This window comes from Anolis sagrei, chromosome 1, assembly GCF_037176765.1.
Source record: "Anolis sagrei isolate rAnoSag1 chromosome 1, rAnoSag1.mat, whole genome shotgun sequence".
Classification (NCBI taxonomy): domain Eukaryota; kingdom Metazoa; phylum Chordata; class Lepidosauria; order Squamata; family Dactyloidae; genus Anolis; species Anolis sagrei.
This window is the reverse complement of record NC_090021.1, coordinates 63,778,851-63,801,599: the sequence shown is the minus strand read 5'-3', so window position 1 is coordinate 63,801,599 and position 22,749 is coordinate 63,778,851. Positions and strand designations below refer to the sequence as shown.

The 22,749-nt window shown below is 35.5% G+C and overlaps 1 protein-coding gene across 26 annotated transcripts in view; it reads left to right on the top strand.

Moving 5' to 3' along the window:
- The window catches only part of AFDN (afadin, adherens junction formation factor), a 91,252-nt gene that overhangs the window by 20,525 nt on the left and 47,978 nt on the right, over window positions 1–22,749 (top strand). For 14 of the 26 annotated variants that reach the window (XM_060753732.2, XM_060753730.2, XM_060753731.2 and 11 more), the window contains exons 2-9: window positions 248–443; window positions 7,234–7,349; window positions 10,269–10,429; window positions 11,232–11,392; window positions 12,782–12,939; window positions 14,900–15,011; window positions 15,916–16,083; window positions 20,575–20,619. In XM_060753732.2, coding sequence (XP_060609715.2) covers window positions 248–443; window positions 7,234–7,349; window positions 10,269–10,429; window positions 11,232–11,392; window positions 12,782–12,939; window positions 14,900–15,011; window positions 15,916–16,083; window positions 20,575–20,619 — 1,117 coding nt within the window. The remainder of the gene's footprint in view (window positions 1–247; window positions 444–7,233; window positions 7,350–10,268; window positions 10,430–11,231; window positions 11,393–12,781; window positions 12,940–14,899; window positions 15,012–15,915; window positions 16,084–20,574; window positions 20,620–22,749) is intronic. The other 12 variants (XM_060753729.2, XM_060753734.2, XM_060753738.2 and 9 more) reach the window with 5 other exon arrangements.

Here is a 22,749-nt window from a genome sequence, read left to right as displayed (position 1 = left end):
TGGAAGGTTCTTGTAATTCAAATCTGGCTCGCATGTCGAATAAAAAATCAGACAAGAAACGGCTTGTAACTCAAAAAGCTCTCAACTTAAGATGCTCATAAGTGTTTTATACAAGATGCTGTGGTGTTAGTTGAATATTTGAAAAGAACCTGGTATGTTGATGGCTCAAATTGCTGTGTGTGTAAATAAATACTTACGTGAAAAAAAATGTACAGACTTTCACTTATTTACTTTTATTTTACTATAGGACCTGGAATTCCATGGAGTTATGAGATTTTATTTTCAAGACAGAGCGGCTGGAAATTTTGCAACGAAGTGTATCCGAGTGTCTAGCACAGCTACAACTCAAGATGTGATAGAAACACTTGCGGAAAAATTCCGGCCAGATATGCGAATGCTGTCATCCCCTAAATACTCACTTTATGAGGTTCATGTCAGTGGAGGTCAGTGTATCCTCTTTAGGACTTTTTCTTTGAGAGAGAACTGATTCGTGTGATTATATGATGGTATTCAGCTGTGAGAGTTACCTTATTTACAAAAATGTTTTTGATCCACAGAGACATATCATATTGCAAATTCACACCTTGAAAAAATTGCAGCAAATTCATCAAATAAGAATATCAAGATTCAAGTTGTAAAACTGTAAGAGTATTGTTTAGGGAGAAAATCTCCAACCACTACCTTCAATAGAGAACATCTTGGAGATTTTATCTGAGGAGACATTTTTAGGGAAATCTGCCCATGTTGCTGCTGTAAGCTTAGCTGTTGGTGTCCATCAATCCAAGCATTATTTATTTATGTTGCGTAGTGTAGTAATTAATAGCATTGCCCTAGAAAATTAACGGGAAGTTTTATCTGATTTGGAACATGCCACTAATATTCTGGTGGAAGTTGGGGTGAAAAAACATGGTCTACCAGCTTTCTTTAAGCTTCAGTTTATTTCTAGAACTCTTACTGCCTACAGACACTTTTTGGGAGCATCTCTCCACAGTAAGCTTTCTGTCGAATGTAAGAGCAAATAAGCCCTTGCTGAAAGCCTTTCCTCCCCGCAAGCCCCCTCCCCAAGATGAAATTTGATTATTTTTTTTGTGGAAGAGTGATATTTTTTGTTCTATTTCAAACAGAACATTGAAATAACACATTCCTATCTGAAACCTTGTGTTGTCATATATCACTAATTGAAAAAGTTTTTTATTATTTCACTTCTAATCTAATTACTTAATGTTTTCATTCACAGACATTTAGGAATAGATAAGAAAATATTTCATATCTATAACAATATTATAAAATAAAAGAAGCTTAAGCATGCTAACTGAAGAGAAAAAACTCCCTAATACAGGATTGGTAAAAATACTTGAAAAAATAGTCTTAAATGAGAGCAACTCAGAGAGGTCAGCATTAAAAAATACTGTTCAAAAACAAAATTTGAATAGAAACAGAAAGATTTCAGAAAAGTATTCAGGATATTAGTAATAGAAAAGAATAAGTGGACAGAAATAACTAAAAAGGAAAAGAAAGACAAAATACAGATAAACCAAAAGACATATCACATTTATTAGAACAGGAAAGTTACATTGGCTTGGTGCTGAAGTCTTTCAGTGTCTCTTAATGTTGCCATCTTAAATATATTGATTGCAGATGAGTATATAGCAGAAGCTTGGAATTTAAATGCTTATGCAGCCAGTGCTCAGAATGTTAGTGTACAGAAGAAACTGGAAAGAGTTAAAAAGAAGAAAAATTATTGAAATGATACTACCAACATGCAAGCTAATTTCTACACTTTTACCGTATTGGAGTCCTTTGATTGGACTTGATAGTTTTTGTGTGTTTTTCGGTTTGGTGATTATGCGACTATTTACTGAGTCCTAATAAAATGAATAGTGACTAGAAGTAAAATTAGTCACACTAATTGGAATGAAGAGGGAAGTTATAAAAAAAGAGAACTTAACAAATATTGTAAAGTTCAGGGCAGTGAATTTAACAAGAAACCTACTTTTGTGGGAGATAATGGTTAAATGAACATACATGTCTGTAAAAACTGGTGGTTTTGGCAAAGATTATATAAAACAAATTTACCCAAAACACTGCAGGAGGAGAGCTTTTTAATAACAAATGGATTTTTAAATTTTAATTTCCAGATACTATTAAAAAAGGGAAGAGATAAATAGAAACTCCCTGTGAAGTTTCTCTGTCATGGTGGTTTTCTGTGGATTAAGCAGAAACATTTAGGAAACATTACAGATAGATATAAAAACTGTTATTTAATACATAGGAAATAGAATTCATTGTATATAGCTTTAAAAATACAAAATAATACAATATGATAGATTTATTGATCCAGTTCTGTAGATCATTTTTGTTCCCTGTCTTTCCATTGCCAAACTGGAGAAAAATGAAATGAAAGCTGAAATTAGAATTATCAGTTCATCAGCCTTGTGGTAAATGCAAAGGAAGGACATATTTGAGTTTAAAAATATAATGTAGACCTCAACATTATCTTGTAGAAACAGAAAGCATATTTGTACTGAGAACTCAGAAATATACATGTGCATATAAATTAATCAACTACTCCTGGTGTTAGATATAACAGTAGATTTCACATAGTATATTTAACAGGTATGATATGTGGTTCTTTTAAAAAGTATCTTCTTCCTATTCCCTGTATTTCCTAGTTGTAATACACAAATACTTATATATCCTTTAATATATATTGAAATTATGTAGCTAGGGTAAGTTATTTTAAAACATCTTGCCCAACTGTTTTGAAATATTGTTGGTGGAGATATTCACCTCTTCTGGGGTGCAGAGCAATTCAGAACCAATATGATTGTGAATTGTTCCTCTAATCATCCAAGAATGACTATTCGGGATAAACATTCAATGCTTCATTTTCTAGAAATACAAGTTCAGGCCTTAGTGTTCAGGCTTTAATGCGGTACTGAAATTGTAAATTGGGGGCACTTAAACAGTTTTAATTTATGAGTAAGATGTGTACTTTGTTTGGTTTTCCAGATTTTCTCAATGGCATTTCATAATAATGAGTATTATCTTTTTTGTATGTTTGCAAGAGATGGGCTTTGCAGAAGATTTCCATTCTGGATTTATTTTTCTTCTCATTCACAAGGCACCAACTTTTCTAAGACTTTTCTTACAGTATCTCCCTCCTCCCACTTTCATCTTTTGGAGAATTTTTTTTATCTTAAAAATCTGCTTTGGTCTACTTTTCTCTTAAACTTTTAAACTGCACCTTTCTTTTCTGTTCTTAATCCCTTTTCATTAGCATCCTCTTTCTGCATTCTCCCTGTTCATTTGCTTACATTTTCTCCGCTTTTCTTTTTCTTGCCTTCTGTTGTAGCTCCATCTAGGGATTCACCAAGGCAGTTCCTAAAATGCAGATTGGTGAATGTAAACTTAACCAAACAATTGATTAATGTAAAAATTATATTGCCAAAACACAAGCATCTCTGGCCTCATTCTGGTGCAGAGGACACTTTACGGAAGTGACATATATTTGGTTGGGCATGAGGAAACATACTGTTCAGTAATTACAATGTCAAACGTCCACCTTATGACATTACCTTTCACCTTTTTCGGTTGTGATCAAAGGTCCCTCCAGCCTCACCTTTTCCACAGGACATCCCAGTTAAAACAGTCATGTTTCCAAACAGTGAGACAATGAGATCTCTTGCCTATTTCTGGATTTGTTACGACAGGCATCTCAGTGGATCTAAGGATCTGCCAAAAAGTTAGATTCGCCAAACATTTGGGATTTCTAACCAATTTAGCTAGGCTCCTGGGACTTGCTGTACACCTGGAGAACCTATGTTTAGGAATCACTGAATTAGAGGCTTTTAATGTGTTGTTTTAGTTTACACCGAAATAGAACTTTGGAGAATATAGAAAAATATAATCCTTTCATTACAGAACATTCACCCCCACAGACATATACCAGAATCAGAATCCTTTTATGGCAGTGGAAAAGAAGAAATGCCATCCTTTATTTATTTATTTACTACATTTCTGTCTCGCTCTCTCTCACCCTGAGGGGGACTCAGAGCAGCGTACAATATGGCAAGATTCAGTGCCGCATTATACATACAAAAGCAATACGTAACATTAACTAAAATCAGTAAACATATAAATACAAATTAAACCATGAAAATCACTGTACATAAAAACATCATAACATAAAACATATTGAACATTGCACTAGTCCCATAGTCATCATTTAACTGCTTCATTTATGCCTGTATAAATGTAGGTATTATACTGTAATTCTGTCACTCATCAAATGTCTGCTTGCACAGCCATTTTTTAAGTTTTTTTCCTGAACCCCAGGAGGGCAGGGGTCGATCTATTCTCACTGGGCAAGGAGTTCCACAGCCGAAGGGGCACCACCGAGAAGGCCCTGTCTCTTATTCCCACCAGTCACACCTGCAAAGATGATGGGACCGAGAACAGGACCTCCCAGCAGATCTTAATACTCAAACTGGTTCATAAAGGAAGATATGTTCTGATAGGTAAACTGGGCAGGAATTGTTTAGGGTAGTAAAGGCTAAGGCCAACACTTTGAATTGTGCACTTGCTCTGAAGATTTCTAGTTTATGGACTCCTTCAGCAACTGTTACATCAGAATTTAAGAAGAGCCATGCTGCATCAAACAAAAGGCACATCTTGACCAACATGCTGTTCATATAGTAGCCAACCTGTTGCCAGCAAGACTTTTCTTCCACTTTCCTTCAATGCAATAAGCAAATGTCTCATGTCCAGCAATTATTTTTTACCTTAATCAAAATCCTTTAATTAAATATAATTAATTAATTAAATAAATCCTTTAGGTGGGTTGTTGTAGGTTTTTTTCAGGCTATATAGCCTTGTTCTAGAGGCATTGTCTCCTGATGTTTTGCCTGCATCTATGGCAAGCATCCTCAGAGGTAGTGAGGTCTGTTGGAACTAGGAAAATTGGGTTTATATATCTGTGGAATGTCCAGGATGGGACAAAGAACTCTTGTCTGTTTGATCTAGGTGTGAATGTTTCAACTGACCACTTTAAACGTACCCTTGTTCCAAAACAGGAAAGGGATTATTAGCACATTTTCTGTCAGCTTTAAACAATCGCTGTGCATTAGTAAGAAGAAGCCTTAATGGCAAAGATCAGTTTTCTTTTCCACTTGCTTGGCTGATATTAGCTGATTATTGTTAAATCATTTAAGCTGTTTTTCCAAACAGATGATGCCTTGATGTTGTATCCTGTCACTGACACTGTTTATTATTTAAGCTTCTGGATGAAACTGTCTGAAAGTCCTGTGCCAATTTCATTATTTAAGCTAAGAATGTGAATTTTCAGTGTTAATCAGTTTTCATCTCTGTGAGCTGGTTAAGATAAAGAAAATGAAATGGGGGAGGGCTAGATATGAGACCATGGAGTAGAAATGCCCCCCTCCCAGGAAAAACAGAAAGTTTCAGAGGAAAAAAAGGGGGAAACATACAATCTTAGCTGACCTTAAAAACTAGATGTCATTTCGTACTTTAGGAATACAAATGCATTACACATCAATTGGGTTAACACAAAAATTATAGTTTTTAATATATTAAAAGTATGGTTTATTCAGAAAAAATACCAATAGCATTTACATTTTCATATTTTGTCACAAATTTTACGAAAGGATCCTAAATAGTAAGGTGGTGCTTCTTAAACTGTATAATATGAATTTTTCCACCAATGTATCAGGGACTCGTAACATATATGGCATTGGCCACAGTGATTTTATTTTTTTTCCTGAAATCTGTCTAGAAACCAGTAACAGATTTCTTGTCAACCAAAATTGATTTGTAGACCACCACATTGGGTAGTATTGCTGTAAGAGCATCTGAGTTATAAGTTGAGTATCCCTTACATGAAAGGTTTGTGATAACAAGGTTTTATTTTTATTTGCATTGTGAAATATTTGCATATGTATAATAAGATACCCTAGAAATGAGATTGAATTCTCAACACAAAAATCAGTTGTGTTTCCTGAATACCTCATTATACACAGTAATTTTTAAAATAATTTTGTGCATGAAACATTCTTTGTGTACATCGAACTATCAGAAAACAAAGATGTCACTCTTTTAGCCATCCATATGTAATTGGATTTTTTAGTTTTCTGGATTTTTGGATCATGAATACTAAGCCTATAGTAATAGTAGTAGTAGTAGTAATAATATTTTTATTTCTTTCCCGCCTCTCCTCATGACTCGAGGCGGGTTATATAGTACAATTAAAGCACATAAGCACGAATACACATATTAAAATGTATAGGGAATATCATTGGTTTTGCCAGATTTTGAGCAGGAGGTAATCATGTATTTATTTATTTATTGTATTTGTAAATCCTGAGAACAGAAACCATCAACTTTAATAAAAGAAAAGAAAATTACTTTTCTCTATCCACCTCCCCCCCCCCCCCATGCCAAGTATATACCAAGCACCCATTCCCAAAATAAATTGAAACAAAGAACCCAGGACCAGTAATTGCAATGATGCGAGATACTGTGCGTCAAGATTTCTCAACCAAGATTCCCTGGAACCTAAGGGCACTGCAGGAGGTCACTAGGGTTAATGAAAGTTTGTAATTTAAAAAAACCCTACTTCTTTTTTGATGATTATTAATTTTTTCACCAATATTGGGACTCCACAGAGACACTTTTCTGACCTGACATTGGAATTGGACAATGCTTGAAAATAATGAGATGCTGATGATGTTGCTTTTTATTGCTTTTGTGATGTTGTATACTGTTTAATGTTTTTTATCTATTATGTTTTATGTATACCAATTTGTTGGAAACCGCCTTGAGTCGCCAATTGGCTGAGAAAGGCGGTATACAAATACAATAAATAAATAAATACATGATGCCTGAACAGCTCTTGTTGGAGAAAACAATACTTTTAGGCTACTTTTAGTATATATTTTTTAAATTCCAGAGATTCGTGTGGCTCTGTTCCTTAAATATAAAGGCATAGGTGTTTAGAGAATAGTGAGCACCTTGAATGCAAGCATGTGGGTGAGGACATGCATTGTCATGTTGATTTTGTCTTGCTTGCTGATCCACTGTTGCTAGTAATACAAGTTTTGTGTACTATAAACTGAAAACGATCTGATGTATGTAGTTTTCCACTGCTACTGAAGAACAATATTATGAAATATCAGTAACTCTTATGTATGCCTCTTTCCATTTCTTATTTTGAAGAAGAAAGAAGATTGGACATAGATGAGAAACCCTTAGTTGTTCAATTAAATTGGAACAAAGATGATCGAGAGGGAAGATTTGTACTTAAGAATGAAAATGATGCACTTCCTCCAAAGGTAAAAAACCAGTTTCAATATATCTTTCAAATATTATTGTAAGTCAATTTAAATATCCATAATAACCTTTCCATATATAGTTTAAAAGTTATCTAGAACGATATTTTAATTACATATGATGGAATTTTGAAAGACGCTTTCAATCGTATTTGTATAATGATGTGTTTCATCGGATAGTTTGAGTTGTTTTGTTGTAACTGTAGTGCTGAGAAAAGAGTGGAATTTTTTTATCTATATTTGTTGTTGATTCAAGGCAGCTTACAAATTAAAATAAGTAAAATCATATAACTAAAATCATGTAAAAGGTAAAGGTTTCCCCTTGACATTAAGTCTAGTTGAGTCCGACTCGGGGGGTGGGGGTGGGTGGGTGTTCATCTCAATTTCTAAACTGAAGAGCCGGTGTTGTCCATAGACATGTCTAGGTCATGTGGCCAGCATGATTGCACGGAGTGCCATTATCTTCCCCCCAAAGTAGTACAGATCGATCTGCTCACATGTTTTCGAATTGCTAGGTTGACAGAAGCTTAGGCTAAAAACGGGAGCTTATCCCATCCGTAGATTAGAACCACCAACCTTCCGCTCAGCAAGTTCTATAGCTTTGTGGTTTAACCCGTTGCACCACCACAGCCCTTTTAAAATCATACAGATGTCAACATTAAAATAGAATTACACTATTAAGTTAAACTATATTGTATTAAAATTGAATTTTAATGCTCCAGTTGTTTCAGCTGTTGTAATTTGGAAAATAATCAGTGATAAACTGTTTAAAATGTTTTAAATATTGGTTTTAAGATACTATTTTGTTGGGTTGGATGAATAATTCCAGATAACGTATAGAGAACAATCACTAATGACAGATTTCATGTGGTATTTATATGTATGATAAAACTATGTGAATGCTCATGTTTATGCTTTTTTCTTTCTTAAATTGGTCTTGCTTCCTAGAAAGCAAAATTTAGAACAATATGGTGAGGTTAACTCATTTAAAAAACCTCACACTGTTTTTGTTTTGATTTGAACATGAAGTAGGTTGGCTTGATATTCATATTAGTTGAATTTGTCATTTTTCATATGTTACCAAATAATTTACTTTTCATAAAGTAGGAGATTAGAATAAAAATACAGAACTGAGATTTTTGGCATTTCTGTGTGTTCCTGCCTTCTTTGTGCTAACATGAAGATAATTTGCAAGTAAAAGGAGGCTTTTGAATTCCACACTTTTTAATCAGCATAAGATGCTGCACAAGTGTGTTTAATAAAAAAAAATTAAAAGCCCAAGTCAGTGCATGTGCAACATTGTTTGGGCTTTGCCATATTTGTGTGCAACTGTTAAACCTGAATGAGCCTGGTAAAGTGGTACAGTCACATGCTTCATTTCCTTCTTCCAAGTAGTTCAAATGACTTTAATGTTGACTGAATCTCATGTTAGTAGTATGCTCAATCCAGGCAGGTCTTCTTAAAATGATAACTTTGTTTTAAAACAAGATTCTTGGTTCAGACATGATGCTAAGTCTCGATACAGGCAGGATTGTATAAAAGTAGCTAAAAAAACTTAGCTGAAATTGTATTCCAGGTTTTACTGGAAGAGGTGAAAGCACTAAGAGAGAGCCTGTCACTTAACTGGTTTCATTAAACCTTGTGTGCATAATCCTAACCATGTTTTGCAATTATATATGAAGGAATGAATTAATATTTTATTTCATTTGATGACTAGCATTATGCAATTATATATGATTACATGGGTAACCAGTGAAGTGTAGTGGGTTGAGTATTGGACTAGTACATTGGGAACCAGGGTTAAATTCCCCTTCAGCCATGGAAACCCAATGGGTGACCTTTGGAAAGTCATAGTCTCTTAGTCATAGAGCCGCTGCAAACTAGCCTCCTGCGGGAGCAAACCTTGCCAGCACGTCCCTGACGTCATGAGACTGTGCCTCTCTCTCCACCCCTTTCTCCGCCCCTTTCTCCGTGCCAGAGTGGTTTTTCCTTTGCTAGGGCTGCATTGCCAGCGTATTCTCTCAGTTGAATTCTGCCAACTGAGAGAGTACGCTGGCAATGCTGCCCTAGCAAAGGAAAAACCACTCTGGCACGGAGAAAGAGGCTGAGAAAGGGGCGGGGCGAGAGGCGGAGTCTCATGACGTCAGGGACGTGCTGGCAAGGTTTGCTCCCGCAGGAGGCTAGTTTGCGGCGGGTCATAGAAGACAAGGGCAAACAACCCTCTCAGAACAGATCTGCAAAGAAAATGCTGTTATCAGCATATCAGAAATTAATTGAAGACACACAGCATCAAATAATCACACGATTATCATACTTTATTTAGGAGAATGGATTGAATATTTGATCTGCTCTCAATCAAGAGTGCAAATTATCATTTTCTTCATTAAAAACATGTATGTTTCAGTCAAGATTCTATTATTATTATATTTATATTTATTTATACCCTGCTTTATCTCTCTTAAAGGAGACTCGAATTGGTTTACAATTAAGAGTTTGACTACATAATTTAAAATATACAATTATGCAAACATTAAAACAGAATTAAACATAACAGTATTAAAATTCACAGTTTAAATTAAATAAAACATATACAAAGCTGCAAATCATAGCACCCCCTGACTTGTTCTTTAAAATCCTTTTCTTTAAAAGCATGAATAATAAGGTTTTAGCCTGCTGGAAGAAGGACAGGAGGAAAGAGGCCATTCTGGCTTCCCTGGGCAGGGAGTTCCAGAGTTAAGAGCCAGCCACTGTAAGAAGGCCCTTTCTCTTGTTTCCACCAATCGAGCATGAGATCAAGGTGGGATCAAGAAAGGGGCCTCTCTTGAACATCTCAGGGCCCAGGCAGATTCTTACAAGGGGAGGCAGTCAGCTGACAGGATTAACGTTTCATTAAATTGTAATAATAATTTTGATTTGTTTCAGAAGACTCAAAGCAATGGCCCTGAAAAGCAAGAGAAAGAGGGAGTGATCCAGAACTTCAAGCGAACTCTATCAAAGAAGGAAAAGAAAGAAAAAAAGAGGCGAGAAAAAGAAGCATTGCGACAAGCTTTAGACAATGATGGACCATTTCATGGGGATGATATGTAAGTCTCAATTAACTAGATAGGAGAATAGCTGATCTTGATATTGAATCTTTAATCGATAAATTAGGTGATAAATCTCCCAAAATTGAGATCAAGCTTTTTGTTATACTCCTTCATATGGGTGCTTTTGTCACATAATTTGCCAATTTGCACACCTGTAAAAAGATTCCTACTCAAATTCTGTTCCCTCCTCCACTTCTGATATCCCCCCCCCCCCCCCCCCCCCCCGCCGGCAGTCTTCATCCCACAACATTCCCAGGAGGTTTGCAGTCTCCTAGAGCAGATTTCCAGGATAAGTATTACATTGAAAGGGGGTAGCATCTCCTTGATCCCTATTATATGAATTGATCTCTCCATGCTTCTTTGTGTCCAAACTCTTGTATATATTTTCTCTTTTTTCTCTTCATAAATATTACTATTTGATTGTGATTTAATTATACAAAATGTGTGTTTTAATTTTTTTCAATCAAATATTTTGGTGAGTTGTTTAAAGATTAAAGTTGTTGTTGTTCTCAGACAATGATGGGCTTTTAAAAAGTATTCTTAAAGAATTTCAAGTATTTCTGATTCTTCCAATATTCAAGAATTTTAAAGGGTATCTTGTAAAACTTTCCTTAATCTATCTCTGTTTAGCTAACTGTTTGATTTGGTGAGGTAGGAGAACATGCACCTTATTCTGAGAAAAGTGTTGAAAAACATCTAACAATTGAGTTATAGGTACAAGTATAGGTAAAAGTACGCAATGTGCTATGATTATTCATTAAATTATTTTTATAATTATCCTTTAAATTATTTTTGGCAGTGAGAATTCCCGTCTTGCAGCAGAAGTGTACAAAGATATGCCTGAGACCAGTTTCACTCGTACAATATCCAATCCAGAAGTGGTAATGAAACGACGAAGACAGCAAAAATTAGAGAAAAGAATGCAAGAATTCAGGAGTTCTGATGGCCGGCCAGATTCTGGTAGCATTTTTGTTTCAAGTTGAGAAAATTAATTGGATGGGTTAGGTTTGCATATGCTTTAAAGTCTACTTTGGCTCTCATTGGACTTCCTAGACACAATTTAGGATACTCTTTTTGAATAAATCCCAATCCTAATGGAACTCAAAGCAAGTATCTTTGTAAAACTTGCATTGACTTCCTTTATGAGATATCCCAAATAACATGTGACCTACATACCATGTTCTAACAACAGAGACAAGTATGATTTATTTATTTATTTACACTTGATTACACCTCGGCTTTCTCCCTGAGGGGACTCAAGGCAGCTAACAACCACATACATTGACCAACTTAAATAGAATGAATACAGTAATTGAAAACACAATTAAATAATACTGTGTGTCTTGTTAAAATAATTAAAACATAATACAATTAAAAGGCATTTTAGAACACTCAGTCCCCTCAAAAATTCCACCCACAACCTCCCCGACAGTGTGCCCCTTATTCTTCTCCAAATGCCTGCTGGCAGAGAAAGGTCAGATACCTGTTTGCAGAAAGCCAGCAGGTATGGGGCCATCCTGGTCTCTCATGGGAGGGAGTTTGGAAGCATCCACTGAAAAGGCTCTTTCCCATTCTGGATTTGTCCCAACAACCCAGGATTTTGCTTTCTGAAGAGCTGCTTCTAACATGTTCTCTTGTTTTTGTTCTAACATATCCACTTATTTTTGTTTTATCTCACTTGAGGGCTTAGTGGAAAGCAAATGCCAATATTATTATGGGGAAAAAACATGATAATAAATTACAACACAAAAATTACAGTATTCAGGGAAAATATTATTAGTCGATTGTGACCATAGTGTAATAAACAATGAAGCAGCAGCAACCCAAATCGGATTCAACCTCAATCTCTTTCATAGACTCTCCTAAATAGTTCCTGAAAAGGCTAGCTATGTTATTAGGTATTCTGTTGGGGTATCAATAAAATTTTATTATATTATTATTAATAAAGACATAAAGTATGTTACAGAAATAGTCAGGTTGCAGTGTAATAGTCTTCAGTTTTGATATGTGATATATTTTTCATTCAGACAGGCCTTTGGCAACTGTTTGCTTGTTGAGGGAATGGCATTTAACTGGAAGTCCTCCATTCCTAACTCACATGATTTTAAGTTATTTTAAATTTAGTTGGTTTAGTGTGATCTATTTGTGTTTTAGCATTTTCATGTAGTTTTATCTGCTTCGTGTAAAATTCCTTGGATCCCAGTATTGAGGAAAGAGATACAATGTATTTAAAAAAGTATTTCATAGTGCATGTTGGGTGACATTTTTTAAAAAAAAAAGATTCAAGTTCTTCAGGCTGTATAGAGCTCATAATTTATAATGTGTGTTAATATATAATTTGTGTTTTAGGTGGGACTCTGAGGATTTATGCAGACAGTTTGAAGCCAAATATACCGTACAAGACAATCCTGCTGTCTACCACAGATACTGCCGATTTTGCTGTTATTGAAGCACTGGAGAAGTATGGTCTGGAAAAGGAAAATCCTAAGGATTACTGCATTGCTAGAGTGAGTAAATTCATTGAAGAAAATAGTTCCAAAGTAGTTAGCTTTCAGATATCTTAATTGTTAGAGAGAATATTTCCTGCTTCTTGTTAATGTAATGATGATCGCCAAAATAAATATACTTATCTATTTGTGTAAAAGCATCTTATAGTACCTTAGAGACTAATTGAAAGAATAAAGTTGGTAGTGTAAGCTTTCATAGACTAAGTTGGCTTCCTCATTTGCATCAGAGGAAGTAGGAAGTAGACTACAGAATGCTTTATTTGTGTATTTCAAACATTTATACTCCGTCCTTCTCAACTCCCAGGGGGGGGGGGGGGCTCAGGGCGGCTTACAATGCATTTAAAAAATTCTTAGCTTTAGATACTGATATTCCAGACTTAATACCGCTATTAAGTTAGCTTTTAAAATGTTGAAATGTGATCTAATACTTTTTTTAAAAAAAATGATTGCTTCATTGAACTGAAGATGTCTGTATAATTATTTGTGTGCCAAAACAAATGCTGACACATAATATTGAGTTTTCTTAAATAATATGAGAATATAAAAGGCAAAATAATATAATCGTATACATGATTCAAGAAATTGCATTATTTTGAATTTTATTGTTTAATTTTGATATAGCCATGTGTTGGAGAGCTTGTTGAAGATAGACTGTTTGCCATCCATGGATAACCTATGTAGGGAAGGAGTATAGCATTCAGCAAACAGGAACAGATAAGTTCCTGTTGAATTTATTTGTAATTTATGATCTGGCTTACATGATAGAGTGGACTGTTTCCTCAAGGTCTTGAGATCTAGAAGTTTGCACTGTGTTCTTATATTTTTGTCAGAGTGCAATACAGTTTTATGCTCTCAAACATTATTCTTGTATTCATATTTATCATGATTTGGTACTATGCCTAAAGAGACAATGGAAGGAAGTATTCCTGAAAACTAAAAATATTTGGAGTATTGTTTGCATGTTGAGAGAAAACTAAAATAACAAGCGATTTCAACTGGATTATATTAGTTTCTTTACTTCCTACCTTGTAATACCTTCAAAACTGGAAACCAAACCGTAATTTGATGCACTTAGAATTTTGGATCTAATTTTGACTTATTCTAATAAGAACAGTAGCAGAGAGGATGGTAACTAGAAAGAAGGGGAGCCGGGAGGACATTGCCATCTTGTCCCCTGTGACATCAGCGCCCCTCCCCCAGCACCAACGGCCACTCTGGGGCCAGAAGAAAGAAGGGGAGCCGGGAGGACATTGCCTTCTTGTCCCCTGTGACATCAGCGCCCCTCCCCCAGCACCAACGGCCACTCTGGGGCCAGAAGAAAGAAGGGGAGCGAGGAGGACATTGCCATCTTGTCCCCTGTGATATCGGCGCCCCTCCCCCAACACCAACGGCCACTCTGGGGCCAGAAGAAAGAAGGGGAGCCGGGAGGACATTGCCATCTTGTCCCCTGTGACATCAGCGCCCCTCCCCCAGCACCAACGGCCACTCTGGGGCCAGAAGAAAGAAGGGGAGCCGGGAGGACATTGCCATCTTGTCCCCTGTGACATCAGCGCCCCTCCCCCAGCACCAACGGCCACTCTGGAGCCAGAAGAAAGAAGGGGAGCCGGGAGGACATTGCCATCTTGTCCCCTGTGACATCAGCGCCCCTCCGCCAGCACCAACGGCCGCTCTTGGGCCAGAAGAAAGAAGGGGAGCCAGGAGGACATTGCCATCTTGTCCCCTGTGACATCAGCGCCCCTCCCCTAGCAATAATGTAATATTATGTAGTACTAGTGTTATGAATGATGTTATAGTACTATGCTAGTTATGTATTATGTAGTATGTTGTATGTACTTATGACTTGTAAGCCGCTCTGAGTCCCCTTCGGGGTGAGAAGGGCGACATATAAATGCCGTAAATAAATAAATAAATATTTTAGGGTAACTATTCAGTGGGTCCTCATACTTTATGTTTGCTTTAGGTAATGCTTCCTCCTGGTGCTCAGCATTCTGATGATAAAGGTGCTAAAGAATCTATTCTTGATGATGATGAGTGCCCACTTCAGATATTCAGGGAATGGCCTAGTGACAAAGGTAATTTTTGCTGTTCGGAACATTTAATACACAATGAGCATATTTAGACACACCAGGTTGTTACTACGCCATGAGTGAACCATACTCATGCCTCTAGCCTATTCTTGCACATGGTGTTTTGTCACTTGATCATCTTCAAATGATCAGATCATGATTTGTGTGATTGTTTTTTTTTACATTTCAGCTGATCTCTAGTATGGAGATTTAAGCAATTGCTGTATGTAAGTGATGGAGTTGTGCGCCCAAGGCTGCTCCAAATAAATGTGTGAAGAAGCAAGTGTTTTTTTAAATACAATATAGCTCAAAATTGGGGGTAATGATATAACATTTATTGTAATTAGATCTTGTTTTTTTGTAAGAATAACAAGGTTGGAGGGTCCCACTAAATATTGAAAGTACTTTGAGCCCCCTTCAGGTAGTTTTAGACTAGGGAGTATGTGTTGTATTCACTTACTTCACAGAGGGCACATGAGGACAAAATTTGATAATACGCTTTGTTTTGAGCTTTGAGGTTTAAATAAAATCTAAAGAAACGAAGCTCCAATTGATTACTCTTCGTGTGTCAGTACAATCCAAAATAGACATAAATTGAACATTTTTAGTTACATGCAGTTGACTTCCCTGAGAAGACTTGTAAATACCTGTTAAAAGGATGCACATTATGCATTAAAATATTTAAATTCTTGACTTTATCTTTACACTAAGAATACTGGATCTTGGAGAGTTGAAGTTCTGTTGATTTGAATATCCTTTTTAATTCTAATCCAAATTTAATCATAAAATGGATAACTGCTATTTAGTGGGGAACAGTCTCTTCAGTATATTCAGTCATTTTCTATTTTATCCAACTGTAAAGCAAAGTATGACTGAATTCAAATGCTTTATTCATGTTTCTGTGGTTTAGGAATACTCGTTTTTCAGTTAAAAAGGCGGCCACCTGATTACGTCCCAAAGAAGTTGAAGAAACAGGTTGATGGAAAGCCATTAAAGGGGAAAGAAAGAGTTGACGGGTCTAGTTATGGCTCTTCCCTTCCTCCAGAGAAACTACCTTATCTTGTTGAATTAAGTCCAGGTAACTGTTTTGCTCTTCAAACATGGACTGATTTTAGAATTGCTTACTAATTATTCAGATTTTGTTTTGAAATTCCTCATCCTCCTTTATAGATCAGATTTGAAGCAAGAAATGGTATCATTATATTTTCTGAGTGTTTCTTTAATATTGCCAGAGAAAGCCATAAGAACATTTTCATAGCCAGGTAAAACTTTATTTTGATGTAGTTATATGAAACCACTGAATTTCCAAAAATAAAATAATACTATATTTCTTCAATTCTAAGAGACACTTTTTTCCTATATAAGCATCTTTAAAAATGGAGTGCGTCTCAGCTGTATCTTAGTTATTTTTGTTGGTGGTGGTAATGAAATTAGAGTGCATCTTTCAATCAGTCACATCTTACAATTGAAGAAACATGGTAGTTAAAATGAATTATTGATACTTAGTTGCATGAACTGAAAAGCCTATTTCTGAGTTTGCATTTTGTACTGATTTTATTGTAGAAAGATATACTTTTACATAAGTTACACTGTTAGATTTGTTAACCTCATGTAATTCATTGGGTAACAATTCACATTGTATTATATAAGGTAAATTCTGGTACAGAACGTTAGTGTGAGATGTAAATCGTCCTTCTATGGAATATGTCTTCCACATGTGGTTGGGCATCTTTAGATCCAAACTATTACTTTCTTTTTAATAATGCCTTAGGAAAACTTAACTGGAGTATATGTAGTATTTCTGGTAGTCAAGATGTAATTATACTTGGAGATAATGCGTCATAAGCAAGAGGATAATTATCTGTTCCCAGAGGAGCTCTGCTTTTGTATTTTTACATACATACATATATGTATGTCACCAGTTAGAGTATTTCGACTTAGGAAATGAAACCAGTGCAGTGACTTATTTAGAAGCTTAATGGAAAGTTCTTTCTGACATTAAATTGGTGTATCTTTATGTCAGGAATGATTGATCCATTTTTAACTAATCAAAAAATCTGGCAGAATTACATATGTTATCAGACATTTTTCACAAGTGGCACACCATTTTGTAATGCACTGGCAGATACTTTGAATTGATTGTTGTTTGGAAGTCACTGCAGCATCCTGGTCTTTAATTTGGATTCAAAAGTTCACTGAAACAATATGGGTAACAGAGTGAGTTTGGACTGGTCTTTAGAACGTTTCCCTCATCCTTGTGAAGATAAAATTATGAGGAAGCGATGTGTAATGCCATGCTTTCTCGTTGTTGGAAAAAACTAAACTGTATTTAATCATGAAACAGTACAATGCACCATGGATTGTACTGGTTCTAAATGATAGGCTTGATTGTAAAATTGACAGGAAAGAATTAGATATCCTATAAATAACAAAGTAGACATGATATTACAGTTTGCTGTGACAGGAAACTATCTCCTTCTAATTAGGCAAGAAAAAATGACTTTCCTGTAGTATAATTTTTTTTCACTGCTTTCGGTTTAAAATACATCTGCTTAGGTTGCATAAATAAATGTTGTCAACACTGTGTTATCAGTTATGCTTGTTGCTCTGTTTCAGTGCACAGCTCCAGTTAATATTTCCTGTCTGTAAAGCCCAAAATGGTTTCAGCCTTGTGTACCTGAAGAACTGTGTTCTCTAGCATGATCCTTCTGAATAATGAGATAATCTTCCAAGGCCTATCTCTTGAATGTGTCTGTTCTTTTAGTTAGAGAGGATTGAAGTTGAAAGGCTTTTCTGATGGTGGCTTTTTACATTGTGCCTATTCAGACTTGTTTAATTTTCTGACCCTCAAAGCTGCGGGTTTTTACTGCGTTCATCTAGAACTCTTTGTCTAGTTCTCTTCTATTACTGTGTAGTTATTTCAGTGCTTTTTCTTTTTTAATAATATTTTTATTCACTAGTACCATATGCTATAGAAATCTACAAATAGAAAAAAGACTGGGGGCATGAAAGCATAAAAAATAAGATGCTGCCAAAGATGTTTCCTGCCTAGATTGAGTATCATTTTTTTGAAGTGCTAGGGACTAGAAGGATTTTGGATTTCAGTCCCCATTCCCCCCAGATTTTTGAATACTCGTATATACACATATAATGAGATATCTTGGAGATGGGATCCAAGGCTTAACATGAAAGTAATTTCAGTTTCGTATACAACTTATAGAGTAAATGTAATTTTATACACAATAAATTTTAATAATTTTGTGACAGTTGATTCATCAGAAAGCAAAAGGCTCATTAACTCAGCCACTAGTGGGGAATTTTGTATTTTTTGATATTAGGAATTTTATGTAAAGGATGCTCAATCTATATTGAAACTGATTAGACTCATGAAGAAGGTGGGTGACTGGCTAAATTTTGTTAGTAATTCTATGGGTGCCTTGTTTTACTTAATAAAGTTTAAATTTGAGTGCTATTACAGGATGTTAAATATTTCTTGCAATGGGCTGTAGGTGGTTTTTAAAGATGCATACTCCATTCTAAAACTAAATTAAATTCTGTCAGGTTGAAGGAAGTAATCAGTAAATTTTAATGCTAGTTTTCATTGGTAGTAATTACAATATTTATTGGAGAGGTTAGATTTGTGTGTCACCTTTCTCACTCTTGGAGAAAGATGGCTTACAAATGCAACAAATAAATAACAATAGAAACAATACATGTTATGAATTAAGCAGTGTCATTGGTCACATCCGCACAAGACTACTTCAGTCAGTTTCAAATCAGTTTTGAAAAAAATGATTTTGTTGTACAGATGATTACATAGAGAATCCTGTAATCAGTTTGAGGTCTGGATAGTAGTGACACATCACAGAGCACTGATGCATATTAAGGGCTTTTTTGTGTGCTTTAGTGAGTGCTGTGGTTTAGCCCCGCTGTTTGGCGCTAACTTGTTTTACATATGCTTAACATAGTATGACTTGCGAATACAATATTAGTAGCATATAGCAGTGCTGTGGCTAAATGGACTAGATTAATCTCTTCACTGTCTTTCTCGTTGAAAACAATGTTTTGTTCAGCTGAGCCCTCAGCAACAGAGAGATGGATGAGTTGTACTTCTTACATTACAATATTATTACTACTAATAAAAAAATATTTTAGCATTGTTTTTAATGGAATGACCAGTATACTACAATTTAACATATACAACTTATTTAGGGTATATAGGTAGCTGTGTTTTTTCCCCTTATACTAGAAACCACCTTTTGTCCTAGTTATGAGAGAAATGCGGGAAAGAAACCTGATAAAGGAATAATTTACAATAGTTCTCATTTTCTGAGTTAAAGAACCAAGGAGACCTCTTTTGATTTTCACACATACTGTTTCCCTTGGGAGTTTTGTGAAGAGTGATTCTCCATCTTCTAAAAACTAATTTTGTTGATGCCTCTAATGAGGAAACCTTATCTACACATCTACTCCAACAAGAAGCCAAATTAACCACTCAAAACCTTATTTTCCTTTGCTTTCTTTTTCTATTCTACTGACTTTGTTGCTCTGAGTTTTAAATTGTTGTTTTATGTTCTATTGGTTTTACTTTTTTGTATTGTACTGTGTGTACATTTTATGCTTTGTTTTAGGCACCTTGTGTCATATGTAAGCCGCCCTGAGTCCCTTCAGGGAGATGGAGGCGGGGTACATGAATAAACTTGTTGTTGTTGTTGTTGTTGTTGTTGTTATTCTAAAGTGAATGTATCACAAAAGAGTGAGGCATTCATAATTGTTACAGTACAGTTGCTTCCTATCATAAAGAATGTGCAATTTTGAATCTCTGAAATATTGAGATGATATAATATTTAGTACCTTGAATATGGCATTAATATGCCTTTATAGCATTGTGTGTATCAAAATAGATGAAGTGGAATGTGAAAGTATTTTTGGTTATAAATATGTAGACTGAGCATCCTGTAGTTATGGCAGGTAAAGTAAAGTTGGCCCTCCTTCATATGTGATAGTAGACAATCCAGATTGTCTCCCTGTAGGGAAAACATCACATACAGTAGCATGCTGAGAGTGTGCTCTTCTTCCCTGTAAACATGTGACTATTATCTATGGGCAACCAAGATCATAGTAGGTATGCCATGGCAATAGTCCTCTGTGTCTTTTTTATTTGTATAATAGCATCCTGATACAGTTACAAAAAATACATGAATGAAAGATACAAACGTTTGTGGAAATAATACTACAGTCTAATGTGAAGTATGTTTTAGCTTATATAGAATCAAAGATGATTTTCCACTTTGCTTTGTTACTTTTCTGTGCTTTCTTCTAGCAGCTTGTTTCCAGCTAATTAATCATATTAATCCATCCACAACACTCATGTCTGTAAACTCTATGCAGTTTGTAAAGTTGAAAGCATTAAAAGCACTGCATCCTTTTAAACTGAGTAAGTGTTGGTGGCTTACAATTTCACTCTTTCCTATCTTTTCTTTTCTCTGCCCTCCGCATGTTCTGCATGGTATCTGTTCTGCTGATGCTGCCTTCACCTGGGTCCTGTGCATGTGTTTTCTAACCCCAGGGAGAAGGAATCACTTTGCCTACTACAACTATCACACTTATGAAGGTAATCCTGTTACTTAATACTGCTCTTTCTCACTAGTCACTAAACTCTGTGTCAGCAAAAAAAAAAGGCTTTTGTCTATTTTAAAAGGGGAAACATTTATTTCTATCATGGTTGAACAGAAGGGAGGAAACATAATGTTATTACTAAAAGACAACAGAAAGTTCTTTATATTCTCCATCAGAAAAATAATGTTAAGTTGTTGTTGTATTTATGCACTTTCAAGTCGTTAACTTTTGACAACTTCTAAGGATCTAAATACTGTAAAGGCACCATATCCCAATTAAGTTGAATCAACCCTGTTCTTGGATGGGAACCACCAATGAATACTAGGTGCTGTAAGCTAAATTTCAGAGGAAGAAACTAGTAAAAAGCACTTCTCGGTATACCTTGCCTAAGAAAACTCTGTGAAATTGATGGGGCTAATGTATGCCAACAGATGATTTGGATGAAAATCTACACATAAGGTGAACCCATCACAAGATTTGTTCAGTGGGAATTTGTCTTTGCCTTCTTTTAAGAAAGAATGATTTGTCCAAGGTCATACAACAGATTCCTGTGTCAAAGCAGGGACTCAAACCCAGGTCTCCTAGCATGACACCACTCAAACTGATCTCAGTGTTAAATTACATACATCTTATAAGAATTATTGTGGTAAGTAGTGTGGCTAATCAGTATCAGAATCATCCTAAGTGCTCCTGATCTGAAGTTTAAATATCAGGCTTTAGGACTTGTATAGGATTTGCATTCTCTGATGTTTATTGTATGCAAATGAAATAAGCTATGTGCACATACAGAAAATTTTGAAAATTAGCTGTTTCTCTGTCCTAATCCTGTGACCAGAGAAATTTTGGTACATGTGTATAACCATGCTCTTTGACTCTTTCTGGTTTTCACTCTTAATGGAAAACAGATGCATTTGTACTGTATATGTGAAATATATTGCTTTTAATAGGAACTGAATAAAAATGTTTTTAAAAACTTCCAATATTAATATCAGTAGATGATCTTAAAAAAGAAGAAAGAAACATAGTGGCAATGTGAGATACACACACACACACATATATAGGGATGTTTGTAAAATATTTCCTGCTGCTTAGATGGTATACTTTCACAAATGTATTATCTTTTGTTTGTGAGATAGACAGGGAAATAATTTTTGAATGACGATAAGAAACTTAAATCTTAGCATCCAATAATCTCTTGATTAAAGAAAAAAACGTATCTCTTATTTCTACCAAACTTCTAGTTCATTATAGACAAAAGGGCCTGAAATATTGTACTTGGATTTGTTAAGCAGATAAGATTGTGGTGAAGGATGCAGATGCTTCTTCAGAATGCACAGTCTGTCAATTAGGGGAATGCCACCGTTTAGCTTTCTTTTGGGAGGAACAGCAAAGATTCATTATGAAATTGGGGAAAGGGTGAATCTCCCTTGCTCATCATTTTAGTAATTCTCCTAGTACAGGCAGTCGCTGAGTTACAAACACCCAACTTGCAAATAATTCATAGTTAAGAATGGGGCTGAGTCAACAAGAAGTGAAAGAAATCTAACCCTCAGATCTTTTTCCACAACACACCATTTTTTCCCCAAAATCTAATTATCAAGGGGACAGAAAGTGAAATCTTCTGAGCAGGGGCACAGACAGCAAAACAAACACCACAGGATGTTAACCCCTTCCTATGCTATCCAAAACTAACTCACTGTGTGTGTGTGTGTGGGTGTGTCTGGAGTTACACTTAAAAATGCACCTGTTCTTACTTACATACTAATTCAACTTAAGAACAAACTTACAGAATGTATCTTGTTCATAACTTTGGGACTGTCTGTATTTGAGTTGCCTGCAATGGTCAGATAGAACAACTTGTTTAGAAAGCACAGTCTGTATAAATTTATGGCTACAATACTAGAGTGCAGAACAGTAGTCTTAAGTTTATTCTTGGGTAGGAATATAATCATTGATTCTCTTACTGGTGGTGGAAACTAAAGGTAAAGAGGGGCTGTGTTGTTTTTAACAAGAAAAGTATTTGTGCCTAAGAAGAAGAAGGGATCTGTTACATCTGTAAGTTTTCAAATGTTCATAGCATTATTTTAAAATTATGAAGTGTATTGTATTTTTTATCCCTTATACT